This window comes from Rhyacophila brunnea, unplaced genomic scaffold, assembly GCF_057557595.1.
Source record: "Rhyacophila brunnea isolate RB1 unplaced genomic scaffold, BYU_Rbru_1.0 scaffold_16, whole genome shotgun sequence".
NCBI classification, from domain to species: domain Eukaryota; kingdom Metazoa; phylum Arthropoda; class Insecta; order Trichoptera; family Rhyacophilidae; genus Rhyacophila; species Rhyacophila brunnea.
The window spans coordinates 22,306,301-22,325,849 of NW_028232816.1; the positions used below are offsets into that span (position 1 = coordinate 22,306,301).

Here is a 19,549-nt window from a genome sequence, read left to right on the forward strand (position 1 = left end):
GAATTTGTTTTTAGACAATCCCGACAAATTGACAGTAGCTGTCATTAGTGTCACTTTTTCAGGCGTACATTCCCTTCGTTTTACTGCCTCATTTCGAAATATATTACAAGTAAACGTACTATTAAAATGGAAAAGTGGATCCACGATCGATTATCGGACTGCTTAGACTTTCCGGTACCTGATGACTTGGTTCAGTAAGTATATTATTAAAATAAATAAACTGCTTTGATGATATGAGATTGTCAGAATATTCTTGTTCATGTGGATAATTTTTTTTTTTTAAACTGTCTAGGTATGTCATGTCTATGGAAAATAACAGGGATCTCGAGGAATATTTGAAGACGTTAATAAATTATGAAAATCCAAAACATAGGGCATTTCTGAATGAACTTATACAGAAGAAAAGTACAGGTAACAAATAAAACACTTTTTCATTATTTGAGTATCTGTTGCATTTATTCTTGTTATTTATTTATACACAAGTCAAATTATACAATATAGTATTATCAAGGAACGATTTTCTATAAATGTTGGATTGCACAACATGTTGCTGAAATATGCAATGTTTACTCTTTTAAATTAATATGAGGTTATGTAGCTTTGGACCAATTAATTTGAGACGTCTGTTTTCATATACCGATATAAAACTTTTCGAACCTTGCTCTGAATCAAACATACATTTACAAAATAACATGTAATTTTTGCCAGACACAGGATTCAAATCTGCACTAATAGCTTCAAAGATGTTCGTTCTACTAACTTCTTCACTGACATATTAGGTGTCTATTATCAAAAATTGATAAGTATATCTTTCAATATCCGAATATATCAATCGAGTCGTCATTGTTTCATAGGGCCCTGACCAGTATTGTTTTTGAAATTCCTTCTGACCTGAAAATATAAGGGTACCTACTATTTATTTACTTAACAACAATTTTTCGATTTTAGGGCCAAAATCCCAATCACAAGGCGAAAAAGCGATGAATAAAAAGAAAAAGTTCAACAAGGTGATGTCCTTGAATCCTAATGCGCCAAGTGTTGCAGCTCCGGTGGAAAAAGTTGTTCCCAGTTCATCCGAAGAGAGAGAAGTAGCTGCAGTAAAAAAGAAACAGAAATTCGTTAACTTATATTCTCAAGAAGGACAAAACCGCGAAATTGTTTTGTTGAAAGGTATTTATTTATTGGAATAGTTATTATATATGTATGTATAGTATATTATGATATGCACATTAAAAAGAAGTATTTTTAACATAGTAGTGCATATACCCAATATTGTAAACAGTATTTTGAAAATTGTCATGGACTTGTAATTATTAACGAATTCAGTTCGGCTGCTCATTGTAATATTGCTACGATTGGACGACAGCAATGAAAACATTAAAACGTATTTATACTGGATACTCGTGGACATGTTGCTGTTAATTATAATCACTGATAAAAATAGTTTCAGTGTGTATTTTATTAATCTATATTTGCAAATACATATGTCAGGCATGTCCAACTTCACGTAGGTTGTGTTCTACCATCTAGTTTCATAGCATCTACCATACACTCGAGGCGTTATAAATTAAACAATACACTTCTCTTTCAACATCACAGAGAAAAACTCAATTACCAAAATGTTTTCATTTTCATTTTCTTTTGGGCATTCAGTGCGCTCATTGTCAAACTATTCTCTTGCTATTTAAAGTGACGTGTGACGATAAGATAACATCTCAGTTTAAACATCCTCTCTTTCTCACATTCCTGCAGCAGACTGTGAGTGATGCAATACGAATTACATGATACGATGAGGTTATTTGGACTTCCTCGTGGTTAGTTTGTAAACATTTTCACCTAACATGGTTAATGAAATAAAATTGGGAATAGTTAATGCTTTCCTTTAAAAATCTCAATAAAATCATATTATAATATTACAACCGATTGTACCTAGACACTTTTTACGTTTTAGTTATTTTCTCAAACAAACCTTCTGACATGTTTGAATGAAGACCGTGATCATTTTATATATAATTGCAATCCTGCTATTATGATGGATTTATTTGCATTGCATCAAGACTACAATATTGTTTTATGTTTCAAACAAACTGCAAGTGAATTGATGATGGAAAAGTATAATATATGTTGTGTAGCAAAGATTATAAAAAGAAAAAAATATTCACAGGTCGCCATCTCTGTGAATGTCAGGCCAGCAAGCACAAACTAATAAATAATTGTATTCAATGCGGAAGAATAATTTGCCAACAAGAGGGCTCCGGACCATGTCTTTTTTGCGGAAACTTGGTAAATAATAATCTCATCAGTTTAATATTTATTATATTTAATCAAAACCAATAGATTTAAGGTTTTAAAGAAATAGCAAACACTTAAGCAAGGCGAGAGGGCATCCAAATACTTTTTTGTTCACTCGTTTGGACATCGCACGTAGCACCATTCAGGCAACCCCGAAGCATACTGCTCTCTAACACTCTTGCCGGCCATTGGCAAGCTGTTTGAGAAACTTTTATGCATAATTTAACTCCACTTGGATGAAAATGAAGCACCTTCAGATAATCAATTCGGTTTCAGAAAAAGTAAGTCAACCGAAGACGCCATAAGGAAGGTGATGTAGCATCGAATATATGTATAATGGCACTATTTTTCCTAAAGCATAAGTGTAGCCTGTTGTCTGGTGTTGTTGCTGGGTTCGAACGGCTATCTTTATCAGTACAAATAATAAAAATAACAATGTTACTTTCAATAAGGTATGTTCTCCGGAAGAGCAGCAAGTTATCAGCTCCACTTCAAAAAAATCCAGTACACTGTACAACAGATTAATGGAGCAGAAACGACCACAAGGATGGGAAGCTGCTTTGGCACAACGGAACCGCCTGCTGGAGTACGACCGAACTAGGTGAGTGATGGTATATTGTTTATTAATTATGGGGTGAGTAGTTGTACACTTAAAGGTCAATCTTACAATGCAGATATAATATATCAACGAGATGCATGTGACAAAAGTGAAATATTTTTTTTGCTCTTTAATGTTGGACACATAGATTACCACAATGTTGCAATTACATTATGATCATGTCACGTGCCGTCATATGCTGGTTACGGCGACAAATTTAGTCTATGGTTTCGTCATTCTGGAGAATATTTTGAATGATCATTATCTCTAGGTATAAATTCAATCATGGAAAGTGCCAGCTCTAATTTTGAATTATTATTTATTATTCATGGTAATTTCAATTAATTTGAACAGTTTCTACGTGTGCGTACGTTAAAATTACTTCTGATTTTGCATCCATAGATAATATTTTGAACAAACCCAACCCAACAGATCATAGATAATAGACGTAAACACCAGACATAGATATTAATTTAATAGAAAATCCATAGAGAAAAAAAATAAAAACAAAGATGTGTAGGCATTGCTGATGTAGTGCGGTACGCGTGAGGTGACCTCATTGTTGTTCTGACGATTTCGGCAGATTTTTCTAACTGGCAATGTTTGTTTAAAGGTTCAAAATATGCTACAAGATGGGAGCATCAATCTGATAACATTTTAAATATCAAGAAAAATGACATCACACACTTTTTCTCTTTGCGGCAGCTTACTGTGACAGCATATAACGTGATGATAATGTAATTGACGCATAAGTATCAGCCATGCTGTGACACAAAAAAAATCTTATCAAGATTTCATGGAGCATGGTGTATCTCTTTAAAAACTTTTCACCCCTAAAGTCTAGCACTGCTTAAGATAACACTTCTCCCTTTTAATAACCATTATTTAGTTTAGTTGAAACCTGAGCATATTGCGATTTATGTTTGCAGCGAGCGCCGAACCAGGGTGACTGATGATGACAATGATTACTTCAGCAGTGGATCTGTTTGGTTAAACAAAGCCGAGAGAGAGAAGCTTGATAAATATCAGACGTCTCTCAAGGAAAAGAAACATGCATCCAGACTACACCAAACATTTACACTCGATTTTGCTGGTAGAGTTATTAACATATTATATTATTATATATTATAATATAGTGAGTATAAAAATTAAGGGCTTGGACCATACACTGTTTTGTTGCAAACTAGGTACAAAAATATAAAAATATGGCAGCTGCCAATAAGCTAGATGCCTGACAATAAATGGTGGATTTTCTCAAAATTTAAAAAATGCCTAGTAACTGACATTTGTTCAAAAAAGAAGTTATCAACGTTGTTTTCACGTGAACAAAGATTGAAGAAGAATTTTTTATTTCACAACTAAAAATGAGTCATATAATTGAAATTTACTCTAAGAAATTTGATCATCATAATAATAATTTATGTAATATTTAATGCAACATTAATTTTATTGGAAATACATAAGTTAGGTACAAAAGGCCATAATGTTGATTTTCAAGCATAATTTCTGGTGTAATTTTAGGTTTTTTGAGAGAAGTTTTAAGTTTGTTGCGGTGTCGAATAATGCTAGATTTAACACTACACAATATATAGCTATCTTAATTATTAGGACCGTTTTTTGTCGATTTTAGTGTGAGAGACGCCCAAGAGCCCAGTGAAAAAAATTAAACCTCATTGGTCAAAGCATATAGTTACCATATGGGTCCTCCAAGATTCTCTGTTGCTTGCTTATGTCATCCCTGGTCATGCTAGCATCCCGTAGCTACGTCATATACACCACGTGGATGGTATTTAACGGTCTTTCAGAACACTAGAATCCGGTCGCTTTGAAGAAAGCACAGGCCAGGTAGAGACCGTACAGTCATCCTTAGCAAATGGCCAATTCAGATCCAACGTAGCTTCTTCACTTACGATGTGACGAAAGTCTGCATTGTTCGCGTTCTATGTTTTCGTACTCTTAAAGTCACCCAGTATTTTCTGCAAGCATTTATTTAATTTTCGAAGCTCAATATTCAATTGCTGTACGCCTTTATAAGGTGTTATAACTTGCTTCCGATAAGCAGCACTGTGAAGGCCTGCGTCAAATAGTCAGCATTTGATTTTAACTGAGCGCAGTCAATTAATGGATGAAGACCTCAGAAATCTCAGTCCTATTCTTTGCCCATTCGTTGTTTTCTATTGTAAATTAAAACACACCTTGTGATAGTAATAAGTTATAATGTTGGTGGAATTGTGAATTACAATTATATTGTGTTTTACTATCAGCTTATGTGGTTTCCACTTTGTAATAGGTCGCCAATTGGTGGAGGAAAACAATTACGAGGGAGAGGTCGATGAGAAATTGCTCCGCGATATTACAAAAGTTACCTTGAATTCCAATAGTGGAGATAATCAGACTAAGACGGATGGAAATAATGATGCCGATTTACATCCATTGTACAATGGCCCTGCACCAATAGTAAGAACAACAATTTACTGAACTTATAATTAACTTTTCAAGAAATACAATGTTTCTTCTTTTCTTTTGACCATGTCTGATTCTAATATGATCATATGGGCATCCACATAGTTGAGGTTTTTGTATTAACAGATTTTTGTTTTAACGAGAAATGGAAGTTAGCCACTTGCTCAGCTTATTAGGTCCATACTCTGACTCCAAACACAAACTGAAAAACAATATGAGTATTTCCCATACGCAGGATTCGAGCCCACAATGTTGTAAATCAACGCTTTAACCGCTCGCCTATCGTGGGCGTCTCCATACAATACAATGTTTACAAATACAATGTTTACTTGGTATGTAGTAATTCAATATAATTTATAACATGAGTATATCACTTTGTTCACGGTATTTAAATATTGTTTTACGATACATGTCTCGCTCACATGGGTCCTACAAATATAAAATTGTAGAAATTTGTTGTGTACCAAATCCAACTATATTATGTAGACTCCAAATAATACTGGAATATTAAAAAAATACTGTAATCATAGGGGTATTAAATAAAAAGAGGGTCAAGGAATCGGCTTTCTCATACAACTGAATGAAGCAGGCCAACAATAGCCGACACTTACGAGAATTAGCGACGCGATAAAAAAATGCAAGGCATCACGGAGGATTTCCTTTGGCCTTTTGACCGTCATTATAACGTACCCATATAATATAATAATATTAACGTGGAAGTTGATTACCAGCCTGCCTCACCATACTTTTATATAACCTGCCTGCTTCAACATATTTTCATATAACCTGCCGCCTCTAGACTGTAATGTATTGAAGGACTTTGACTCTCTTGAATAGTTTTGAAACACGTATAATAAAAGCAAGCATACTCTTTTAAATAATTTCACTGTTAAATTATTGTTATTAGAAATAACAAATACTTAAAAGTGTTTAGTTATAAGTTTTATTAATATTTATTACTTCATGCCATTGATATACTACTAGATGAGGAGTTCCCATACAATGTCATTTTAAAAATGTACCACAAAACATATTACGAATATCGTCTTATAATATTTCCTTGTAGGTATAATGCGTTAAGACCGTTAACATGGATTCCCGAATTTCACCCGTATTGCCCTGGCTGTAAAACTAAATTTGCCTGTGTCTGCAACCCAAAGCTCGCAAGCTACCAAAAATTCATGTCTGAGCGGACAGAGCAAGTCGTCATGCGCTGACTATTAGTTAGAGTAAGATGCAAGCTAGATCGGGCTTACTCATAATTATTGCCAGGTCGTTTTCGAGACAAATATTAAGTGAGCTTATATCGAGTTAAGTCCGCTGATATTAAAACAGTAAGTTTTAACACTGGCCGAGTCGCTGAAAATCGGGCGTCATTTTAAGAAGCATATGATTCATCCAGTAGTATATCAATGCTTCATGCCCACGATGGCTGAGCAGCTTATTAGTCGGTTTATAATGTCTTGGAACCCACGTTCGAATCCTGGGTCTGGCAAATACACATATTGTATTTCAATTTGTATTGGGAGTCAGTGTATGGACCTAATAAGTTGAGCAAATGGCTAATATCCATTTCCTGTAAAAAAAAATCTGTTAATACAAACCTTTACTCTGTGGAGGCTCATCTGATCTTATTAGGATTGGTCATGGTCAAATAATGATAACTATAATCATTTGAAGTGTTTGTTATTTGTAATGAAACAAAGTATTTTTCTAGATCTAGTCCTGTTGTATTGTAGTGAGAAAAATTGTTTTATTTCAGTTTGATACTTCCGTGAAGAGCGAATCTGTTGTGAAAGTGGGTCGACAAACGCAATCCATACAGCGCGTTCAGGATGCGGCACTCCAAGAAATGGGGGATAGAGGCTCTTGCCTTTCCATGCACCAGCCCTGGGCTTCTTTGCTTGTTACAGGGATTAAAATGTAAGAAACTTTAAACAGTTATGATGTGTTTAATTTGTAATACTTCGAAGTCCACACTTTAATATTAGTAGTAAATGACGTTTTTATGCGTCAAGCGTTACCGGTTGGTTTTAACGTTTGTTTGTGTTTCCAACATATTTTATTATGAAATCAGGACAATGTATCAACTGAAAAACCCCTTTTCTCAATAAATATTTATAGCAAAATATAATTTAGTGGGATTTGGAACTCATACCCTTCATTTGCCGCTGAATTTGAAGTACCTCAGTTAAAATGCAGTTATAAGAAATAATTTGCTTGAATCGTAGATAGCTTTAAGGGTGGGAGCACTCACTTGGCAAATAAAAGAAGTGAGTATAAGTCCCACTCGGGTCAACTTTTTTTCTAGGGTTTTTAGGTATGTGGTTTTTTTATAATACAAAATTCGGCTCTCATGTACAAGAGCTTACCCGTCAGATTTCTGGCCTTGCACAATGAAAACTATCAACCTACACTTTTGACCATAGACAACCACGGCAAAATATATTACAGAGCTTGCCAATGCATTTATTATTATCAAAATTATGAACGAAATACAATGTTGAAAAATGATATTGTAAAAATATCTGATCATTTATTGGATAAAATTTACTCATTTTACAACGTTTTTCTTAGCTCGTGGTTCTTTGTCCGGTAAAAATCTTGCAATCGATTTTTAACTAACTTCCCGACTAGCTAGACATTTGAAACTTTTAGAATATAGGTATTAGAACACGATGCCAATGCATTTTTTTAATACTTTTAGCTATCTTTAAGTAGAATTGAATTCATTTTCAGTTAATTCTGTTTTGTATGAAAAGTTATTTCGACATCATTATTGGTTGCTAAGCGGATGGTCCTAGCAACTAAATTATTAATATATACGTGCGTTACTATGGAAATCAATATGAATGTCAAAATGACATTTCAGTATTATTTCTATCAAGTACAAATTTTTTTGATCGTTTAAGCTAGTCAAGTCAAGTTTATATGATTCAACAGAAAATTTAAAAATGTTGTATATAAAAAGTTCTTTTTATCTTGTAATCATTATAGAATGAATTTAAAAATGTCTTTTAGTTTTTTCGCTCTTGAACATTTGTGATTCCACACTTAAATAGGTTTTTCTGGGGGCCGTTGATATGTAAACACAGTTAGAAATATCTGGAATAATAAACAATACAATTTTAATAGTAGTGTGGGCTATTTTGTCAGAATTATTTTGTTAAAGCTAATTTGTATTGGAATCAAATGCTTAGATATGTTTACAATAAGTAGTTGTCAATGGTCAAAAGTGGAGATTGGTAGTTTTTATTGTACAGCGGCCAGAAATCTGAGGGGTAAGCTCTCGTAGAGTATCCTTCACATAACTTTGCAATTGTACACAGTGACAAGGATTTGTGTGTATACGCACTCCATATCAATGTATTAGTAAATGCCAGGCACTTGTTTGGTTTACTCACGTTTTAGTATTCATAATAATTCAAAAAAATCTATTCCAAATTGCAAGGTTACGTGAAGGGTACTCTCTACATTAGAGCTAAAAATTCAACATTCTTAAAACTTATATATTTTATAATTAACTATTTCTTTTATTCAAACGAATAATTCACAAGATTTAAGAATATATCATTCTGATTATTGAACATATAATTTAGAAAAACACTTTCTGAGAGAGTATATCATAACCAATAGAAAAAATCTTTTTTGAAAAAAGTAAGCCACCCGGCCGGGAATCGAACCCTGCATCTCCAAGGGTAAACGCCCCAATCGTCGCATTTATCCGTCATTATTTCATCATCTCATTCATTATCTATCTTATCATTCATTATCTATCTATTTCATTATTTCATTATCATTATTTATCACACCGTAGCATATTGGATAAATGCGACGATTGGGGCGTTTACCCGTGGAGATGCAGGGTTCGATTCCCGGCCGGGTGGCTTACTTTTTTCAAAAAAGATTTTTTCTATTGGTTATGATATACTCTCTCAGAAAGTGTTTTTCTAAATTATATAATGTTATATATTTTAATTTAACAGTCACGAGGGGAGGAGTTGGTACACGTCGCACAGAGGCCGCTTATGGATTGCGTCAACAGTTCAGCCGCCAAATGAAGAAACAACCAAAGTCGTAGAGAATATGTACACCAATATTTATGCGGGTAATAGCCTTATTATTTGCATAGATAAATTGAATTGAAACAAAATTGAAATGAAATCATAATACATACCTACTTTGATTTCTCAGTTACAATAAAATTTTATGGACACCACTTTACAAGATTCAGTAAAAATTGAAGGTCATCTCCATTGAATGTATCATGTAGTTAAATGCATCTGTTGTATTATCCTGATACCAGTGCTGAAGGGTGGAGGTAGGCTGTTAAATAGTGCACACTAAAATATGTCAGTCATATGTAGGCTTAGGATTCTTAGGTATTTAAATATTTTTTTTGGCCCCACAACAAAATATCAAAAATATCTATCTGTTTCAGACAATTTTGAAACATTTAAGCCCTATTTGTTAGCACCTATTTTTAAATATTTTTGGATAACTACATATTTTTACATATTCTAGGTTTAAGCACATATTTTCGCATAAACACAAAATTTCAATGTTCCTGGACCAATTGGAATAAAAATAAGTACAAAATTAAATAGTGTTTTAAATAAAAATACTGGACTTCAAATGCTGCAGAATATTTGGAAAATCCATCGATGATGCCTCGATTGTTTCTACTTCAGAAATAGTTTCATTTACATACGCAATAATAACATCTGTAGAAGTGGAAAGAAGTTTTTCCATGTATAAAAATTTGTGAAATTTGTGAAAGATCAAATTGTCAAAGGTTCACTTTCGAAAAATTGAAGTATTATTTTATTATTTATTGTAATAAAGCGTCTTCTGTTTGTGAATAAATAGTAAATTAAACTGTTGAAATATATATGATTTATTGCAATAGGTACTTATTTAAAATTATAGCACCTGTTTTTTTTTTTGCATATAATTATGAAATTTTAATAACATATTTTCCAATTATGTCTACATATTTTAGGTATAGTTATAGGTATAGTTTAGGTTACCTATTATTCATTTTTAGCACCTAAAAATCCTAAGCCTAGTCATGTATTTATTTTCATTGAACTAAGACTACAAATGATTGCAGATAGTGCTGGTTAGTTTTTAGAATTCAGATGAACTATTTCTTATATTCAAATGAATAATTCACAAGATTTTGAGAATGTAACATTCCATATCGCACCGTGAGTGTAAAACCAAGGCAAGTGCAAAAGACATATTTTGGATATATTACGGTTTGAAGTCTTAGTTTTGTTAGGACAAATAGAGTTGCTAAAAAAAAAACATAATATTTAGTTTATATCTACATTTTATTGCATGTTCTTTCAGTTACTTCACTTTTACATTATCAAGTTTACGACTTTTGCGGTTGTTTTGCATTTAATCTCGAAATTGAAAAATTTGCAGATGCCTTGGTTTTACACTCACGGTGCGATATATTGAACATTCATAACTTGAAAACATTTCAGATATATACCCACTAGAAAAATAAGATACGGACGGAACTTATTATTAGAATGTCTGGTTTAATTGGTGCGATCGGTGTGAAATGCGAAGCATTTGGCGCCAACACCACATCTCAAAGGCATCAATTGCCTTCCGTTCTCTTGCCTTCAGGGTCCACGACTCGACTCCGTATAGGAATATCGAGAACACTAATGTTTGCACAAGCATCATTTTTGTGGCAATCGAAATTCCCCGTTCCTTCCATATAGTGGTAAGGCGTGTCATCGAACTTTTTGCAATTTGTGTGCGCCTTCTTATTTCCGCTTCGCATCCGCCCTTTCCACTGATGGTCGATCCAAGATATACAAACTCGTCGACTGTTTTGAGGTTTTGGAGTGTACTTGGTGTTGGTAGAAGGTTGGCCCGATCAACAACCATTAACTTGGTTTTATTCCTATTAATAAGGAGGCCGTATTTGCGACTCTCTTCCTCTACCCGGTATAGCAGCTCTGTGAGTTCTCTTTCATCAGCAGCGATTAGTGTGGTATCATCTGCGAATCTTAAGTTATTTATTTTCTGGCCACCAATTGTTATTCCGCCTTGCCAATGATCTAGGGCTCTTCGCATTATATGCTCTCCATATATATTGAATAACTGGGGAGATAAAATACATCCCTGACGAACTCCCTTCTCGGTTCGGAAACTCTCAGAAAACGCACTATTTACTCTCACCTTTGTGTGGCTATTGTTTTTGATGAGACAGGTAAGGTGTGATGGAACTCCCATTTCCAGAAGTACCTTCCACCTACAGTTCCATCTTACGCAGTCAAATGCCTTCTGGTAGTCAATAAAGCATAACATCATAGGGGTATTAAACTCTCTGCATTTTTCAATTAGTTGTCTGATGTTCAGAATTTGCTCTCGAGTTCCCTTCCCCATAACAAAACCTGCTTGTTCCTTGGGTATTTGTCGGTCGATGAAATGCTTCAGACGCCTGCTGATTATATGTAATAAGATCTTACTTGCATGTGGAATAAGTGAGATTGTTCGATAGTTTTCACATTTACGTGAGGAACCTTTTTTGTGCAGGGGGATCAAAATTGACTCTGTCCAGTCCTTGGGCCATACACCACTTTTCCAGATCATGTTGCATAATTGATGTATGATTCTTTTTCCGTCATCATTGACTTTTTTTAATGCTTCTGCAGCTATGCCATCGCCACCTGGTGACTTGTGGGTTTTTAGTCTCTTTATCGCCTCTACCACTCCACTAAAAAGTATTTCAGGTTCTTGCTCATCGATACGTACGTCAACCACCTCATCATCCTCTTCTGTATCCCTGTATAGGGCTCCACAATATGTTTTCCACCTTGCCGTGACCCTATCCAACTCCATAAGTAGTGTGCCGTCCTCTTCCTCGATGGCCCAGTTCATTTTCTTGAAATCTCCTGTGATTTCTTTCACTTTTTGGAAAAGATCGCGAGTTTTTACTCTGACAGCATGGGTTTCGATGTCTTCACACTTATTTCTGAGGAAAAGATTCTTGTCTCGCCGACAGAGTCGCTGAACAATTCTGTTTTGTTCAGAGTACCTTGCATGTTGTATAGTTGAATTAAGTCCCTTATTTCTAAGATCGGCTCTTGTTTGTATGGCCTCCCATGTTTCATCAGATATCCAGATCTTGCGTCGTTTCGGATGTTCCTTACTGTTATTGAGTTTCTGGACTTCCTCCATCGCGCATAAGGTGGCTTCCTTCAACTTATTCCATGTTGTTTCGACATTGTCGCTGGGGTCTACGTATAGTGATGCCATTTTACGATTCACCTCCTCGCTAAATTGCGATGTCGTAGTATCGTTAAATATAAACGGTCGATTATTCTCACATCGTTTAGTCTTTTTCAACTTTAGTCTCATATTGGCAACAAGAAGTTGGTGATCGCTACCGCAGTCTGCACCTGGGTAGGTTTGTACATTAAACACTGATGAGCGCCATCTTTTATTTATTGTTATGAAATCAATCTGGTTTCTATAGCGATCACCCGGTGAGATCCATGTATATAATCTCCTAGGGTGATGTTGGAACCAACAAATAAGAATGAACATAATTTTGATTGCAAATAAATTATTACAGTTTTTTATATATTTTAATATTAATTCAAAAAGATGCATTTGTATTTTAATGGGTTTGAAATAAACAATTGCCTTTCTGTGTTTACCTTTATGCTCAGTTTGTTAATTTTATTAAATAGGGCTTTGGCGCGAGTTTTCATCGAAGAAATATGATACAAGGCAAAACCATTCAAACAGTACACAGTTTCATGTGCAAACATCCTCTACGAGGATTTCTGCATCTTTATTTATATATTGTTATCTACTTTGACAACAATGTTAGATCCTATAATCTATCTACCTATCCCATTTTAAATTGTAATTATACTCTTTATGTTAGGTAAAATAATCATAATTTCTTGCATTGAAATATTCATTTGTATTGTTGTTTTTTTTTACAGATGAGAAAATTGTTTTTCCTAAATATTATCCCACAGGCTGCTTGCTTGGATGCATAACTGTGGATGAATGCCTATCACAAGAGGAATATCAACAGAAGTGAGTACATAGAACATTTCACAAAATGTTACCAAACAATATCAAATGAAATGGGATAAGTGAATGTCAAAACTGTCATCAGATAGAATTAACCATAATATAATATTATTTATTTGACTTCCAGGTATCCAGGAGGTGAAAGTGAGAGTCCGTATGTGTTGATATGCTCTAATCCGATGTCTTTACCATTGCGGTTTCCAATGTCAGGAAAGCATAAAATATGTACGTACAAACTTGATTTTCCTCACATTATAGGGGATAAGATCTATGATACATTATTATTATGATTGACAATTATTAGACTCTGCCGTGCTTCCCATACTTTTTATATCACGGCCCTCAAAATTAAAGAAAAATAATCCGCTGATTTTTTAAATTTTTAGTTATAAAAGGCTAGATTTAGCATTAATACTCTACATATATAATATTTGTCACAAAGAAATTAAAATAAAATGAATTACTATACGTGAAGCCTATCAAAACAATTTAATGAGAGGGATGTGATTGCATGTTTTTACATAACAAATAAATATCAGGTTCAACGTAAGAAATGGTAATTTCTTCCAGTCTTCCAGAGTCTTCCAAAGTCTCCGTTGAATGGCATGACCTGTGCATATTTTTTATTTGGGCAATGACATAAACGTCGTAAACGATGTTTTGTATAGGTATGTCATCATAAAAGAAATTGTAATTACCAATACTAACTGCTTTTGCAATAGACGGATATTTTTGTTGTCACTTTAAGCAAATTACCTTATCTGATATCGATCAATTAATTCTTTTTGAACTGCTCACGTAATATGATTGTGTTTTTATTATATTATGCATACATGCATAATATTCATAAATAAATATTTGTAGTTATACTGAAACATTTCACGGGTTCCCAGGAGGCTGCGACCCATGAGTTTGGGAAGCTTATTATTACTTAATATTGGAGGATGCTTATTATCTTTTTTTGTTTTTTTCCTTTTCTTTTAGATGTAATGGATTCAAAAATTCATCAAGCTGCCATCAAGTCTTTACAGAAGATGGCAAAAGTCGAAGCTAGCATTTAGTTCAATTATGAATTATATTTTTATCCTATCACAGTAAATAAATTAATTATTATAATAAAAGTTTACAAAAGAACCATTTTGTTGTATTATTTGCTACTGTCTGTATTTAAAATCATGTTATTAAGGTAAGAGTTTTCCTTAATTTATAATTAAATGAAGTTCAGTTATAATAAATTTAAGCCATAGATTCCGTTTAAAAATTGTAACATCATCGAGTCATCTAATTACAAAAACCATAAGTCCATAGTTCTCTAAATATTAGTGGTAAATGGCATTTTTGTGTGTCAAGCGTAATTCAGTAACTCAGAGATAGATATTCTTCCAGCGATATCTAAAATTGAGACAAAGTTTTGTATTTTATGTTATGATACCAGAGATAACTCGATTAGGTTTCCTTTGCTTGGAGTATTGGAATGAGAGAAAATATATTATAACCAATAGAAAAAATCTTTTTGAAAAAAGTAAGACCCGGCAGGATCGAACCTGCATCTCCTGAGTTTACACCTCAATCCGCGCATTATCCACTATGCTACGAGGTGACATACCTACTAATGACGACAAACTTTAACTATTGGCCTTTTTAATACCTACTCATCAGCGCTCTTCTAAATCAAGCTACTATTGGCGATCGGTTTTTGTTTATTAAATTAAAGTAGGTAGGTACCTTATGTAAGTTGTCAGTGAAAGATTCATACGTATTATGCAAAACCAATAAAACTATCTTCTGTAAATGTCAATAAACTATTTTTTTTTTATTCAACGAATGAGACACATGATTTGAGAATGTAACATTATAAAACATCTTATGCATATACACTAGAAAAAAATTATTTTGCAGAAAACAATATGACAACCGACAGACTTGTTCCTGTATCTGCTAGATTCGCGCCAGTATGCTTTTCCAATGAAGCTACGGGCATCTTATTAAATCTAAGTACGTTATAAAAACTAAATAATGGAGTAATCCGCGACGTCGGTTAGTAATTAAGGAATTAATTGATACATACACCTTTATTTAATATACTAAAACCCAATGGCGGCTGGCCCTTTAGGTCAAATAGTCAATGACGCTCCAAAAATAACAATACGAGCTTATAGGCAAGGGTAATAACATAAGTAACATTATGATGCCAATCCATAATGGTCCATAAGGTGGTGATTATACGACTTATTTTGAGCAAAAATAATCTTTGGAGCGAGTTGGGGATAGGATCAGTTGTTAAGTAAGTATAAATAATAAGGTACGAAAGTATTGTTCTTGAAGTTGTATGTGTCAACACAAACTGTAAAAAATTTGTCTTGTTACTGACTGAAAATATTTATTAGGATGAAACCGTTGTAATAAATGATAATTATTTTGGAATAAGTATGATACCTATGTTTAAAAATAGACTAGACATTTTTAAGTGTTTGTTATTTTATAATAGTAAAAGAAATAACATGTCATTATTAATAGGTTTTTTCTATTTCTGTTTTTAACACTACAATAGGCCATGAGACCCAATGACAATATTGTAGTGAAACAGAATATTTAGTAATAGAAGAGAAACCATCACAGACATCTGGGCTTTGAGAAAACCACATAAATTGTAACCTCACCAAGAATCTAACCCAGGGCCCTCGGTTGAAAGTTATTACGCACTGGCCTCATACTGCCTGGATTATACTGGTAATAGGTTAGTTTTATACTTTTCAACAATTTTGTAATTAACAACATTGTTATTTTCAAGTGGTCAATGGCTTATATGTTGACTAGAAATTATCATAGGGTGAAATCGGTGATGATTTATTGTGAAACATGGAAAAGTACAGTTAGTAAATAAAAAATATAAAGTGATAATAATAATAATTGCATTTCATTGAACTTTTTTGGTCTTCCGCCGAGAAATTAATAATAAGTTTTCAATTATGATTGACAGCTGTCACAGGATAGAAGATGTTCAAAGGCGAAAACTTGGTCGCAATAATTGACAAATAATTATGGTGATTAGTGTACCTACTAACAAACTTAAAAGAATTTTGTATTCAATTTAATTTTCATCGGGCAACTTCGGTTGATAATGTTCATTTGAGTTTGCCTGTGTACTTTTATAATGATTATTATAAGACATTTTTTTATCAATCACGTAAATACCTCTGGGACTCCAGATTATAAACTTTTTCGTTATTTGTTTCCGAAGTTTATTTTTTACGAAACAGTTTTAATAACTTTTATAAGTCTTTACTGAATATACACACTAATTTGGAACACCCAAAAAACAAACTAGGTACCTACCTACTTATTTAAAATATTTTTTTAGTAGGTATATGTAATTTCAATATTATTCATCATCAAGAGTCTGACGAGCCTTGGTGGATCCTGGTTTTCTCGAACAACTTTCCACCTGTCGCTGTCAAAAGTGGCAGCTTTCCAATGAAGTACCTATCCAAGCAGCACGTTATGATATCCAGCGAATCTTTGATTTATTGTATCAAATTATCTTTTAGTTGTAAGGGTGTACCTTACTCGATTGGTTGATATTGTGACTATCTATGCCACATAGTATTCGTTATTATCAGGCTCACACCTTGTCGCATCCCTGGCTCGCTTTGGTATAACAATTAATGATCCTAGGTGCCAGTGCGGAAGTGAGATTGAAGACATTGATCTCGTTGTTTGGCAATGTCTTCTCTATGATACTCAGCGACAGAGGCTTTTTGAGGATCTAAGTAAACAAAGTACCAATTACCATCGGCCGGCGTTCCAGTGTGTCCAAGTGTTTCTGAGGGAGTGAGGCCTTCAAGTGTAAATTGTATTTTTTGTAAATTTAAATTGTAATACTACATGATTAATTGTAATAATAATTTGTAAGTAATAACAGTGTTTGCTATATAATTATGTAAACGAAAAGCTAAATAGGTCTCAGATGAATCTTAGTAGCTTAATAAAAAAATTGACGCACACACAAGGAGGGAGTGAGGGGCTTCCTGTCCGATTAATGAACAATTTTGAATGATATAGTAAATGCCAACTCTCACTAACTCGCGGAAGAAATATCGTTGACAACAAATAATATGATATAGCTATGTGATAATATTTAAGAAAGTTCTCGACCCCTGAATTTAGATCGACCGTAAATGTTGCATAAGGGAAACTAAATACATTTAGTGACGGACTTACGAAACTTGAATTATGCACTCTGTGTTTTACTTGATCAAAAATACACGTATCGTAAAACAATAATTAGAAAATCATTATTAAATATGTATTTTACAATAATTCGACGATGAACTAAGTATTTTATTTTATATACTGTTAAATTGCGATTAATTTACATACTATGATATTTTTCTAATAAATTCATTGGTTGAATGTCCTGTAATTACGTCACTAGATGTCTCTCATGTCTCTTACTTTTCATCTTAAAATAAGTGTTTTGTAATAAACTATTGTATTCGCAAGATTTAAGAATATAACAATTTTTATTGAACATACATACCAATTTAATTCCAATTCGGCAAACCCTAAACCATTTATTTTATTCAACGAATAATTCACAAGATTTGAGAATGTAACATTCCATATTATATTGAACATACATATTTTGAAAACCTACATACTTACTAGAAAAATTCACATTTGAAAAAATTACGATGCTCGACGCAAAAATTGTTAGCAAGTTCAAGAAGACGTTATAACTAAATATTTCGCGAGAGCCGGACGTCGGTTAGTAATTAATGTAAATAATATTCCTTGATTTAAAACACAAAAAGCGATAGTTAATAAATAACAACGCAATTTGATAAGCATTTCATGTAGGACCTATCAGTACTATCGCAATTAGGTAGGAGGCTCGTAGCTTAATTGGTTAAAAGATATTGGCGCAATACCAGTGGATATACGGGTTCAAATCCCGTCGAGCATAGTATTTTTTCAATTGCGATTTTTTCTAGTAGGTATATATTATCTAAAGTGTTTTCAAGTTATGTATGTTTATTATTATATATTAGTAAAATCTTGAAATAAATATGGTGCTATGCGGAACTTCATTTGGCAGATTCGTAACCTTAGGTAATTAATTCTACATACATAAGTATTTTACGGTGGAACAATCCTTAATGTGTATTATAAAATATCTAACAAAAGTATCGGTTCTACGGCATTTGTGTTATGTAGACTCAAAGCTAAAATTTACGATTTTCAATTATTGTATTATCTCCTCCGTACCAGTATGTATTCTATTCAAGTAAATATAAAACAGAAGCTCTTATCATTCAGAGCTTTTTGTTTATCGTTTTCAATTAATTCTTTCGTTGCACGTGTCGTATTTCTGTTACTTGGGGAAACTCATTTGTATTTTCACCTATTTACTTACTCGAAGCTCCCGCATCTGCAGCTTCTAAGTTTTAATAAGAAAAAAAAAATAATGGCTAGAGAGTAGATAACACTGTCGCCCAGAAAATTTATTGCGAAAAGTAAAATAAATAAAACAATTTATGCAGTTACAAAGGCAGAAATAATACACACAAAGCATTATAATAAATGGCGAGAAACAAAATTATCTTAATTCCACAGTTTTGAAATAATAAACGTTACAAAGGGTCGTTGTTTTACGGAATGACTTTGTAAATACTCATGTAGTTGGTCGGATAGTTCTAATGGAATGCTAATTCGATATAATAAGACAGATAATAATATTACTTATACCGAAAAGATTAATAATCATGTAGATTTTTTAAGCAATAAGTTTATGCAATATTTAGAAATTAACGGCAGGAAATTACATTATTGCAGTGCTTCCCAAACTGTGGTACGCGTACAGTTTTTAAAAACGGAAAAGTTATATGAAAAATACTCGCAATGTTTAGGTATGCTGTATAGATTTTATTGACACGGGAATGAAATCAAACACATCTGATTTAGAATAATTATTTTTATGTGATTTAACAATATTATAATAATATAAAGGTTTAAGAATCTCATCAGTGAGATTATCATATGGGCTTTTTTTTGGGCTAGATTTGCTTTTACGAGACATGGATGTTAGCCACTTGCTCAACCTATTAGGTCCATATCCTG

General features: G+C 33.2%; 1 protein-coding gene across 1 annotated transcript; it reads left to right on the plus strand.

The window, feature by feature from the left end:
• The first annotated feature begins 25 nt into the window (after nucleotides 1-25).
• Nucleotides 26-14,566, plus strand: LOC147074535 (activating signal cointegrator 1). Its single transcript, XM_085944115.1, has 12 exons — nucleotides 26-194; nucleotides 293-411; nucleotides 949-1,170; nucleotides 2,165-2,283; nucleotides 2,745-2,893; nucleotides 3,820-3,983; nucleotides 5,181-5,347; nucleotides 7,116-7,276; nucleotides 9,340-9,461; nucleotides 13,336-13,432; nucleotides 13,557-13,654; nucleotides 14,414-14,566. The coding sequence occupies exons 1-12, from the start codon at nucleotides 127-129 to the stop codon at nucleotides 14,488-14,490; spliced, it is 1,563 nt and encodes a 520-aa protein (XP_085800241.1). The 5' UTR covers nucleotides 26-126; the 3' UTR covers nucleotides 14,491-14,566.
• The last annotated feature ends 4,983 nt before the right edge of the window (nucleotides 14,567-19,549 follow it).

What these genes read in the sequence shown, in the direction of transcription:
- LOC147074535 (XM_085944115.1), top strand. Translation starts at nt 127, where the DNA reads ATGGAAAAGTGGATCCACGATCGATTATCGGACTGCTTAGACTTTCCG. An exon ending in CGAAATTGTTTTGTTGAAAG is followed by an intron (nt 1,171 to 2,164) that starts GTATTTATTTAT and finishes AAATATTCACAG; the next exon opens with GTCGCCATCTCTGTGAATGT. An exon ending in GTCTTTTTTGCGGAAACTTG is followed by an intron (nt 2,284 to 2,744) that starts GTAAATAATAAT and finishes ACTTTCAATAAG; the next exon opens with GTATGTTCTCCGGAAGAGCA.